This window comes from Propithecus coquereli, unplaced genomic scaffold, assembly GCF_000956105.1.
Source record: "Propithecus coquereli isolate 6110/MARCELLA unplaced genomic scaffold, Pcoq_1.0 Scaffold27, whole genome shotgun sequence".
Taxonomy (NCBI): Eukaryota; Metazoa; Chordata; class Mammalia; order Primates; family Indriidae; genus Propithecus; species Propithecus coquereli.
In genome coordinates, this window is record NW_012148285.1 from 1 (window position 1) to 12,458 (window position 12,458).

At 60.9% G+C, this 12,458-nt stretch overlaps 1 protein-coding gene across 1 annotated transcript in view; it reads right to left on the minus strand.

Annotated features, from left to right (window-relative positions):
* Nucleotides 1-4,063: 4,063 nt before the first annotated feature.
* LOC105812928 (lipase maturation factor 1-like) overlaps nt 4,064-12,458 on the minus strand; it is a gene marked incomplete at its 3' end in the record, with an annotated part of 37,910 nt that continues 29,515 nt past the window's right edge. The window contains exons 4-6 of the mRNA XM_012647492.1: nt 7,194-7,342; nt 4,372-4,452; nt 4,064-4,267 (exon numbers count right to left, since the gene is read on the minus strand). Of these exons, the coding sequence (XP_012502946.1) occupies nt 4,064-4,267; nt 4,372-4,452; nt 7,194-7,342 (434 nt within the window). The remainder of the gene's footprint in view (nt 4,268-4,371; nt 4,453-7,193; nt 7,343-12,458) is intronic.

Below are 12,458 nucleotides of genomic sequence, written 5' to 3' on the forward strand. Positions count from 1 at the left end.
TCTTTCAAGTGCTTTTAATAGCCATTTGCATATTTTCTTTTGTGAAGCATCTGCTAAAATCCTTTCCTTATTTTAAAAATCAAATTGTCTTTATTATTGAACTTTATGAATTCTTTATGTATTCCAGATACAGGTTCTTTGTCACATATAATGGTATTATGAATATTTTTCTCCTAATCTGTGCCTTGCTATTTTCTCAATGGTGTCTTTAGAAGAATAGAAATTTTAAATTTTGATGAAGTTCGATTTATCTACTCTTTTCTTTCATGATTAATGTTTTCTGTGTCATGAGAGATCTTTGCCTACCGCAAGAATGCAAAAATATTCTACGCTATGTTCGAGGGCTTTTATGCTTGCAACCAGTCTCAAATCGGTTTTGCGTACGGCACGGCGGAGGGGTCATGGCGCGTTTACCCCAGGTGGATTTCTGGGTGTCCGGCAGGTTTTGCGGAGGCTTCTCTCTCTCGGTTGAATTGACTCGGTGATTGTCCAAAAGCCCTGTCGGTGATGTCAGCGTGGGACGACTTCTGCCCCCTTTAACCTGCTCTGTCGACACAGTTACCTGTCCCCTCCTGCCCACGTCACGGTCTCCGTGACCGCAGTTCCACAGTGCGTCTGGGAGTCGGGCAGAGTGACTCCTACCTCGTTCCTACTCAGTGTCATTCGGCTGTTTGGGTCCTTGGCATGTCCGTGTACATCTAAAAGTCAGTTTATCAGTTGCTGAAAAAAGTCCTCAGGGATTATGCCTGGGGTTTCATGAAATCTCTGGACCAGCTGGGAACAGGACAGTTTAGTAATGCTGGGCCTGAGTTCACGAGCGTGGTGTAGCTCACACGCCTTTGTCCTCCTCTCGGCAACACCGGCCTGCTTTCAGTGTGTAAGTCTTGTACTTCTTTTGTTAAAATTTCCTGTTTTGTGGTTTCGGATATCATTATGAATGCTGCATTTTAAAAATGTCGTCTTCCAATCGTTTCCACCAGCCTGTAAGAACACAGCTGACGCTGCCAGCGCCTTAAGCCTGCGGCGTGGTTCAGTCCCCGTGAGCTGAGGGCCTGTGACGTTCCACACGTAGCGTACGCACACGGATCGCTCTGCTTCTGTTCTAATCTTCACGGCTTCCGTTTCTTCTTCTTCTTTTACTGCACAAGCTGAGACCTTCCACGCACCGTCGGACGCCCGTGATGTGGGTGGGCGCTGGGCCGCCCGCCTGACCGCCCATCTCGGGGGAGACGTGCTCAGGCTTCACCACGAGGCCCGACTCAGCCGTAGGTGGTTCACGCCGTCGTCTTGTCAGGCTGAGGAAGTTTCCCTCCAGGCCCCGTTTGTTGAGAAATCGTCTTTGTCGATCATGCATGAGTGTTTAGTTTCCTCAAATGCTTTTCTACGTCTACTGAAATGATCCTATTATTTTATAGCTTTCTCCTTTAATCTGGTAACTTGGTGAATTACCTCAGTTTATTAACGCTCGGCCAACCCTGCATTCTGGGTGAAATCGCACTCGGTTGACACGTTACACTTTTTACGTACTGCCGGGTTCGTGCTAATAACCCCTTAAGAACGTTCTGTGTGCGCTCGTGAAGAACACTGCTCCGTAACTGCCTCTTCTTGAAACGTCCTCGTCCCCGCGGCCTCCTGAGAAGGCGCGGGAAGGTCCCCGTCCCCGGATGTGGGTGGGAGTTGCAGCATTTCTTCCTCGGCCATCCCACGGAACTCATCGCTGAAGTCTTTCGGCCCGGAGCGTTCTTAGCAGGAAGGTATTTTTTGTTTGTTTGTTTTAACTGCCTAAATTTTCAGAGCTATTTACAATTTTCAGTTCTTCCTCTGTCACTTTGGTAATCTATGTCTTTGAAGGAATTTAATCATTTCGTCTCAGGTCATTAATTTATATGCATAAAGTTGCATATATTTGTCTTTAAATTTTTACTTTAAAAACCCTAAGACTTACAGCAAAGCTGTGCAAGCAGGATGGCGTCCCCGTCACTGTTGAGGCCACGCCGCTAACTCGACACCCAGCCTGTTGGAATTTTTCCTGTCTGTTCGCATCCTCGTCTTCATTTTTTTTTTAATTTTCCTTTTATTTTTAGTTGGCACATGATAATTGCTCGTATTTACGGGACACAGAGTGACGGTTCGAGACACGTCCGCAGAGTGTGATGGTCAAGTCAGGGGCCTGGCTTATCCACAACCTCAAACACGTATGATTCGTCGTGCTGGGAACATCTGAAACCCTCCCTCCTGGGTTTCTGAAAATATACAACGGATCGTCTTTGACTCTGCTCACCTGCCGTCCGCGGGGCACAGCACGGTGCTTCCCGCGGGCCGTGACTGCGCGCCCGTCCGCCGGTCTCCCCCCAGCTCCCTCCCGCTCCACCGTTCTGCTCCCCACTTCCCCGCGGTCACCCTCCTTCACTCCCACACGCGCGAGAACACGAGACACGTCTCTGCGTCTGGCTTATTCCACCTAACATGGTAACTTCCAGCTCTATCCGTATTGCTGCCAACGACAGGACCTCATCCTTGTATGGCTGAACGTGTCCCACCATGTGCACACACCACACCGGGGGCCGATTCCGTGTCCTGGCCACCGTGAACAGTGCTACGGCAAACGCGGGGTGCAGACGTCCCTTCCACAGACTGGCTTTCTTTCCTTTGGATAGACGCCAGCCATGGGACTGCTGGGCCGGATGGTAGTTCTACCTTCAGTTTTTGAGGAACCTCCATTCTGTTCTCCGTAGTGGCTGCTAGTTTACGCCCCCGCCAACCGTGCGCGGGGCTCCGCGTCCTCGCCGGCACCTGTCATCTAACGTCCACACCACCCAAAGTGACCTGCGGATTCCACGCAATCCCTATCAAAACTCCACTTGCATTTGTCACAGAAACAGAAAAAACAATCCTAAAATTTACTTGGAACCACAAAAGACCCTCAATATCCAATGTAATCTTGAGAAAGAACAAAGCTGGAGGCAATGGCCAGGTGCGGTGGCTCACACCTGTAGTCCCTGTGACTCTGGAGGCCGAGGTGGGAGGATCGCTTGAGGCCAGGAGTTCAAGACCTGCCTGGGCAACACAGCAAGACCCCATCTCACTTCCTGATTTCAAACTACACTACAAGGCCATGGTAATCAGAGCAGCAGGCTATGGGCATAAAAATAAGAGCCATCGACCAAGGGAACAAAGCAGAGAGCCCAGAAGTAAACTCACTCGTGTACAATCAACTATGATTTGACAAGAGCTCCAGGAAGACACATAAATGGGAAAACTGGATATTTACACGTGAAACAATGAAACCGCACCTTATCTAACACCACTCACAAAACTAACTCAAAATAAAGACTCGAATGTAGTACAAGACCCGAAACCGTACAACTCCCAGGAGAAAGCAAGGAAAAGCTCCCAGACACCAGCCTTGGCCGTGACATGCACCAGAGGACAGGCACGAAGCACAGAGAGATGGCGGGGCCACGACAAACCGCAGAGCTCTACACGGCGGAGAGACAACCAGCTCAGGGAAAGGCGGCCTGCGAACGGGAGGAGACGTTTGCAACCGCGTATCGGATGACGCTGACGTCTAGAATGTTAACATCTGCGAAACATCTGCATATTCAACGGCACAGAAACAACACGGTCATGATAAAAAGTGAGCAAAGAGTCGGAACAGACATTTTTCCAAAGACGACACGCAAACGGCCAACAAGTACAGGGAAAGTGATGGCTTCCGTCACTGGTCACCATGGCGCGGCCAGTGGAAGCCACGGCGAGCCGCCGCCTCACACCCGTCAGGACGGCCACCGTCACAGCCCGCCGCGTTTCCCCAGGGTTCCCGCCACGCCTTTTCTGTACCAGGACCCCACCCGGGAAGCATTTAACCGTCACGCTCCCGAGGTGGACAGCTGCTTGGGCTCTGCCATCTCCCGTGACTTTGGTGCCCATCAGAACGCCGGTCTCTCCGCAAGGGTTTGTCTGAAGATTCTCGTGACCAGACGGCAGCCGGGCGTGTTTTCAAAAATAAAGAAGTGATGTTGTGTCCTCGCAGCCCCTCGTCCGCACGGATCCCTCTCCGTACCCTGCCCAGTTCCAGCAGCATCTGGAGGGGGCCACGCCTGCGCCCTTCACTGACCTCTGCTCCCCGCACCCCAGGCCTGGCCCCTCGCTGCCTGCCCTCCGTCTGAAGCTGTGGCCCCGAGAGCACGGCCACGGGGGCTTCCCCACAGACGACCACGCACAGCAGCTGCACGAGCCTCCCGCTGGTGCCAGCGTCCACACGGCCCTGCGCAGGGTCCTCTGGGGTCAGGAGGGCTCAGCACCCTGGACCAGGCGTCTTGCGGGCGTGGAGGACGAGCCTGTCCCTGCCCTTCTGCTCAGCACCCTCACCTGGCGGCCGTGGGGCTCCCCCAGAACAGGCTCCCGAGACACGCCGGCCACAAAACCACGGGTGCTGCTTTCTGAGTGAACCTGCCAAGCCGACCACGGGCTCCGGCTCTGACCAAGAGCACACGCGTGGGGTGAGGGTGCTGCCCGCCTGCCCGCCAGCGTCTGCCGCGGCTGTCTCCACCTCGCCACAGAGGCACGTTCTGCTGCTGCCACTCTCTCCTGCTCAGCCAGCTCGGCCTTCCTGCCTCCCGCCGCGGTGAGTTAGTGACGTCCAGCACCAGACCGTCCGGGAAATTACGCCTCTCAGCGCGCCCGGCGACGTCTCACCTGCGGGCACTAACCGGCAATCAGACGCCGTAAAAGGTGCTCTGGGTGTGCTGATAATTCACCGCCTCTGCCGGGCACCGTGGGAGTTTGGCACCACGAACCTGGCATGGAACAGTCTGGCAGCTTCTCCCCGGGCTTCGCCTCGACGCTGCCTCGCCTGCCGAAGCTGTGGTCCACGTAAAGTCCTTTGAGACATTTCATACGTTTGTATGCTTACTAAAGCCAGCTAGGGATGACGCTAAGACTAAGTCCTAGACGGACGAGGGGCCACAGCCTAAGAACATCTGTGCTGTGATTAGCGACGAAAAAGACTTTCGACGTTTTATTAAAGGGAACCACGGAAACATCTGTCTTTCTAATGACCTGGAAAAATGCATCTGGAGACAGCATCACACTCCACCGTGGGGTCTGGACACAGGGTCGCTGCTTCGACCCCACCCCGCCGGCCCCTCCTCATCACCTGTGGCCACTCGTGCTCTACCTGGGCTGGGCCTTGCCATGGGGCTCCCCAAAGCTCTACCCGGCCGGCCCTCCTGCTGCGGTGCGGCCCCACACACCTGGCCTGGCGGGAGGCAGGTGCGCCGCCCTCTGGAGTGACGTGGCGACGCCCTGCTGCTCCAGCTGCCTCCAGCACGTCCTGGGGCCCCGCCCACTGAGCCCTACGCAGAGCTAACCACACACGGTCACCACGCAGGCGGGTATCACGGAGTACGGGGTGGGCTCCTGGGAATCGGGCCGGCCTTCTGCGTCCACACGGTCAGACCACAAGGATGTCAGAGGTGACCCAGCCGCCAGGCGTGCCCTGGCGCCCGCTGTCCATAAGTGCCCGCGTCTCCTCACGTGGAGCGGCCTGCCCCTCCCTGGCCACCAGGGCATGGTGACATCCGAGGGGCAGGAGCACCGGGGCTGAGGCCGCCATGTCGCGACGCGGGGAGGGAGAAGGGAGGCTCCCAGCCTCCTAGTCCTGGGTCGCGAGGGCCTCGGCCTTGAGGCTGTGCCGGAGTCTCCTGCTGCTGCGGCCGGGCTGCCGAGACTGACGTGGCTGCGTCTGCCGAGACAGCGGGCGAGCCTGGCCCCGGGGACAGGCGTCAGGCGTCTCGTCCAGGCGCCGGCCTGTCCACCCCCGCGCAGAGCAGATGTCCACGGGCTCCGGTCAGGCTGGTGCTGGCCGAGACGTGAGGGGACGGGCGAGGGCCTTGGGGGGCCACACGCACCTGCCGACGGGCCCCGGGCAGCTCCCGCTGGGAACGTCACCGCCTGAGTCTGCAGCTGGCGCGGGTGAGACGGCGCCACAGCCCCGCAGGGCCCGGCCCCCACGCACGGCCCAAGTGCCAGGCCAGGGCTGGCGGGGAGGCCGTGGAACACTCAGGCTGAAGCAGAGGAGGAGACGGCGGGACGACCACGTGAGGTCCTGGCACGGCAGCCGCCCCCAGGGCCAGGAGCAGCCGTCGCGCCACCCTAACTCCTGGTGAGTGTGCGATGGGCCCAGCCCCCAAATCCAAACAATCACGCTAGCATATCTGCACAGGGCCTCCAGTGTAACAACCTGAATATTTAATAATAATTCTAGTATAAAAATTAAGATCTAACGAACAGTGAGAAGTGCAAGAGAGAGTGAGTGAAGGTCGCCAAACTCTGCTCAGCGCAGTCGGAAGGAAGCACGTCACTCTCGATTTCCAAGTTCAAGGAAGGTCTCGGAAACCGTGAAGGCAGCCGCTGCCAGAAGGAAAAGCAGGAGGGATGTGTGTCTGCCTTGCGCATCTCCGGGGACCAGCAGGGACATGGAGGACAGACGGGCACAAGGCACGCGCAGCCCGTTCGTCCGCCAGATTCCAAGGAAACCTCCCCCACGCACTTGGCTTTCTAGTTTGTTTCGTTTTTCTGAGGGTCTCGCTCTGTCACCCGGCTACAGTGCAACAGCGTCATCACAGCTCACTGCGGCCTCCAACTCCTGGGCTCCAGCGACCCTCCGGCCTCGGCCTCCCGAGCAGCTGGGACTATAGGGGCCACGACGCCCGGCCCGTACGTGGCTTTTATAAGAGACACACCCAGAACCAGGCGAGCTGGCGTCCACAAGAAAGGACTAGCAGAAAAGGCTTCCCGGCAGAATCACAGATGACCCCCATATGGCACGTGACTTTCACCCTTTAAAAACGATCTTTGCAGCATTTCAGACACCCCGGAACCCGCGGGAGGGGCTGGGGGAGAGGGAGTGGCCCAGGCGGCTGCTCCCCGAGAGGCTCCTGGCGAGGTGAGCCCCGTGGGCTGTTTCCCGCAGTCGCGGCCGCGAACACGGCGGGAGGAGCCAGCTGAGTTCCAAGTGCTCAGCCGTCGCTGCGGGACGCGGAAGGACATGGGGCTGGCCAGGCCGGGCCGAGGGGAGGACAGAAAGCCACAGGCCAGCGAGGGGGACACATCCCACCTCGCCTGGAAGCCGCACGGCTCAGCCGCGGGCATGGTTCGGCACGTCGCTGACAAACCAGAGCTCTACTTACCGCGCCGAGCATGATCCTGAACACCAGCCAGCGGAAGCCCCACAGGACGACCCGGGACGTGGGGCTGTGCCTGGGCAGTCGCGCCAGGGTCCACAGCGGGCACAGGAACACCCCCAGGAACCCTGTTTCCAGGAGCTGGGACTCCCATCCTGAAACGACAGACGAGACGCGGCGTGTCAGCAAGAGCCAGAAGTGCACAGAGAAGCCGTCTCCCCCACTCGGTTCAACCGGCACAGTCCTTAACGTGGGACTGACCTCGCCACCGAGCGGGCACGAGCCCCACCGCGTCCGTCTGAACAGCAGTAGCGTCTGCGCAGGAAACAAGGACGTGCCTTGGCCGCCATCCCCGTGTGGGACGGTAGCGGCGAGCGCGGCACGAGAAACCCGACGGGTTCGTCCATCTCGGCTCTGTGCTCACAGTCGGGACGGCCCACGTTCCCACAGAAACCCACTGAGCCAAGCCCCGTCATGGATGTGGCTGTCCCTGAAGCTCACCATCCTGGGGGACCAGGGGCCCCACGCCAGCCTCCCCGGGCACCAGACAGGACCAGAGCCCACCTGCTCCGCGTGACACTGACGGACGCCTGGCATTGAGAACAGCACCTGCGCACGCACACACGGGGACGTGGCGGGGCTGGCAGGACACGTGGACAGAGGCTCGCAGTGGGGGTCCTTCCCTAGCTAGAAAGTATTTTAAAATAAAAGCTTTTAAAGAAGAAGCTAACAAAGTAGCGCTGAACTACAACGGAAAGCATGAGATACGCATCCCTGAGTCCACGATGACGTAAATCATCAAATCGACAGGGACACGGGGACCAGGACACGCCCCCTGCAGAAGAATCCTCACGACCCACGCAGACCCCCCAGAGGCAGAGCGCCAGGCCCGCGTGTGGCCGCGCACAGACTCCTCCCAAAGAGCGCAGGACGGGAGGGGCGGAGTCGCCCACGTGGAGAGGACCAACAGCTCGCCAGGCGGGGACGCGTCCCGTGGGCAGCGGTATCCGGGGACCGTGTGCAGAGGTGTCGTCCTCCCCAACCCGGCCACTGTGAGACGACCAACGACACCCGTGGACGGGCGCCCCGTCCACATCCCAGAACCCCCAGAGCCGTCCCAGTCACCAAAACAAGGAAAGCCCAAGACGCCTGAGGAGACGTGGCCACCAAGCGTCCCTGGGACCCTGGGTCGGGAAGGGCCCCGGGGAAGGACCGAGGGAGCGGGAGGCCGCGTGGACGTGGCTGACGAGCTGTGTGACCAACGAGCCGCACTCACGCAAGATGCCGGCTCCGCGGAGCTGGGTGTGGGGTACGCGGAACTCCATGTACCAGCTCCGCGATTTTTCTGTAAATCTAAAATGCTCTGAAAGATAAAACCTATTTTAAAAAGTTGGGGCTTGCGGCTGTGCCCCAGCCCTGGCTCCGCTCGGCCCGAGGGTCTGCCCCGCCCCCCATCCTCCAGCCCTGCGCCCGGGTTTGCATTTCGCTCTAACGACTATCACCCACGAGACGGGACGCCAGCCTGCCGCCAAGGAGGCAGCCGACGAACACCCCCAGCGCCCTCCTGCGGGTCACCGACGGTTCTAACGGGAACCTGTGGCTGGAGGAGACTGGGGGGGCTCTGACCACAGGCAGGACAGGCCTGGCTGTCTGGGAGCAGCAGACACCGGACCCCGAGACGGCAGCTGCAGCAGTGGGGTCCTAGGGTCCTTCCGGGGCGGAGGACGCAGCGGGTGCGGGGGGCCCTGGGACCCCCGAGCTGCCTCCCAGGGCTGTGCAGCTGCAGCTTGTCACCAAGAGGAGGAACACCGAGGGGCCGGTTTACCGGGGACCCACCTGTCACCAGGGACCCGGGGATCACGCAGTGACTTAATCCCAACGAGATGGATCCCCAGACGCGCTGAGTAAACAAGGCTTTAGACAAGGGCAGGCACACTGTGGTTCCCCTTACAGAAAGTTCTGGAACGAGCAGAACTGGTACAGGTTAAAGGAACCACAGCAGCACCCGGGGGCGGCCGTTGCCACCAGGCCCAGGGGGTGTGGCCTCCCAGCCCCTCCGGAGCGGCCCACGGTCCTAACGCGGCTCGGGAGCAGGCGGGCCACTGAGCAGAGGCCTGGGGGTCTCGTGCAGCAGGCCCCTCCACCCGCGCCCCCAGGGCTCCCTGGCCCCATCTCCCCAGCAGGAGCTGGAGCCGCCGGCCGGCTGCGGGCCCTCGCGGACGCTCTGGGCAGGGAAGGGTCGCGAGGACCCCCCTGCCTCTGTCTACTGTGCTCGGGTCCCGCGGTGTCCCAGCAGCTGTGCCACCGGACAAGGAGCATCATTGTTCTCCACCTCAGCGTGGGGGACGGCGCGTCCCCCAGAAAAACAAACAGCCCGCGCCTGCCAGGGCCGAGGGGCTGGTGTCTCTTCGCGCTGCTCTTGCCCAGCGCGCCCCGGGCAGCACGGAGGACAGGGCAGCCGCAGACCCACCGAGCGCCTGTCCCAGGCACGCGGCCCTCCACGCACGACGTCTGGGCTCTACTGCCCGCCGGGCCCTTCCCCGGGGGGAGGTGGCGGGGAGGACGGTGGCTCTGGCACAAAACCAACCCGCTGGAGAAGCCGCAGGCACAAAACCAAGGGAGCCACTCGGCACGAGAGGCCGGGAGGCAGGTGCAGCCAGGGACAGGAGGGCGGCCGGGGCTGCACTGCTTTCTGGAGGTGCCGGCCTGAGGCTGGGGGCTCACTGTCCCCCAGGGACGTCCCCAGAGGCTCCCACCTCGGGAGGACACAGTGGGGGGCACAGACACCGCCCTGAGGCCGGGGCCACACTCCAGGAGTCCACGGGGCGCGTCCAGCTCAGACCTCACAGACGACTGGCCCCAGTGCAGGTCTGACCGCAGCCTCGGGGGCCGCCGCCCCGTCCACGGCCCCAGGTCCTCGCCTGTGGTGTGCAGACTGCCCGGGCGTCAGTCAGTCGTGACCCCCGGCAGCTCGGCCCCGCGGACTTGGACCAGCCCCGGCCGGGCAGACTCGTGGCACGGGGTGAGGGAACCAGACCCCCGTGGCAGAGCCAGCCCCTCCCGCTCATGGCTGGTGCTGACCTCAATGCCAGCCCACGTTCCGTGTCCACCTGCTGGGAAAAACTTGTCTGCAGGCATGACGACACCTGTCCCCCGGGCCAGCTCCGACCGCTCCTGAGACACAGAGAAACGCTCCACGTTCAAGAAAGAGCGATGGCTTCAGTACAAATCCTTCCAGCATCGGTGACCAGCCCGGGTGTCAAGTGGACAAAGGCAGGAAGAGCCTCACCAAGGGGCAGTGACAGGCCAGAGCGGGTCACACACCGGAGCCTCGCGCACCGTGGCCTCCCTGCCTGGCCTCCCTGCCCTGCAGGACCCGCGCAGACGCTGGCTCCTGGGGCCCGCAGGAAAACGCACACTCAGCGTGGGCCGCAGGCCACGGTACTGCTCCGGCCTTCCCAGTTCTCTCCCTTCCTCCCTCCAGCCGCGGTGGCGAGACACCCGCTGCCGTGGGCTCAGAAGATGTGGTTTCTCTGCACTAAGTCCCCAAGCGCACACCACTAATGACACGTAGACGCGGAACCAGAGGGCCACGCGGTTCTCACCCAAAACCAAGGCTGAGAACTCCTTGTGCTGGCCCAGGAAGGGGCGTCCTCCGACCTCCGACCTCCCGAGGCTCACAGGGTGCCAGGCATTGCCCTCCCACCTGCCTTGCAGACGGCGAGTCTGATACTACCTGTTTGGGCACCTATTTAAAACCAGCCGAGGGAAAAACGCCCAGGACCCGGGCTTCGGACAGCCAGAGCAGCAGTCCAAGGGGCGCGTGGCCTGGGGACACGCAGGCTGCGCAGGCCGGGCGGGTACAGCAGGGGCCGGAACACCCACGAGGAGCCGGACACAGGACAGGGCTGAGGGTGGCCCAGCAGGTGGAGCCGCGTGGCAGGGCAGAGAGCTGCCTTCCGCCCAGAGCCCCCATCATCGGGGTGGCCCGGGGCTGCCCGTGCTCTAGGGCCGTACTTGGGGCACCCGCTCCCCAGTAAAACCAGCGCAGCAGCAAGGCCGCGCCCTTCTCTGCTCACGCACACCAAAGACGGAGGAACCAGACGATTCGCCACCAGGAGGCCTGATCCGCGCCTGGTGACAGGGGAGGGAACAGGCACCGAACCAGCGAGGGGCGGCGCGGCCAGGGCTACTGCTGCGGGGGCACCGGCGTGACGCGGCTGCTTGTGGTGGGAAGGGTGAGGACGCTCAGCCAGCAGCAGCTCCTGCCGACAACTGACCGTGGCCGCCGTGGTTGGTGGGGGGCATCGCGGCGGCCGGCGAGGGCGGGACGTGCCCTGCCAGGCAGAGCAGGGCTAGGCCTGAGCTGGAGTTTTTTGTGAGAGCAGCAAAGAGGCAACGACAGTTTGAGACAAGCGGTCACGGAGCTGGATTTTCAAGAGTCAATTTGACTGAATTACGTAAAACGCGTGAAACACCGGCCCCTGCCAGAGGCCCCACCGAGGCGGAGGAATCGGGGCAGGGGCTGAGGACGGAGGTGCGGGAGGAGGGAGGGGGCCCTTGGGATGGGTGGGGACGCCCAGCCCACTTGCTCCAGGTCAGCGAGGGCCGGACCGGAGGCACGTCGTGGTCTGGCTGGAGTCACGTGTGCCGAGGCTGGACGGGGAGCGAAGGCCGCCAGGGTGAGCTGGAGCCAGGCGGGGGCTGGGGCGGGGGCTGGGGCGGGGGCTGGGCAGGGGCGTCAGGCCCGGGAGACGCACGTGGTCAGGTCAGTGTGTTGGGGCTGAGCCGCCTCTGACCACGGCAGAAACGTGATTCAACACGACGTTTCAGAGGCGCGAACCACCACGATGGCCACGCCAGCAGGAAAACACCAACTGAGGTCTCATTAACTTTGTTGAAACTATTTCAGCTGCTTGGAGAGTGATTAAATATAGCACAGATGGATCCTTCAGAAATGACAGCCGCCATCCGAGTTAGAAGCAGGAAATCCATTAGCTGCGCTGCTGCGACGGGTGCGGGAGCGCCCTTCCCTCCCGCCCGGCTGTCACTCAGCGCCGAGCTGGCCGCCCTCTGCCACCCGAGGGGCTTCTAATCGTGGCCCTGGAGAGAGCTGGGAGCTTTTAAAAGTTTCCTCAATCTTCACAGGTTATATTTTAGGATGAAAGTTATGAAGCAGCATTCCGAGACCTCAGTGCGCCACGGCCCACGCAGGGAAGAGCTGCTGCTGCACACCCGGGGCCGGACCGGCTGCCAAGCCACCGCGGCCAC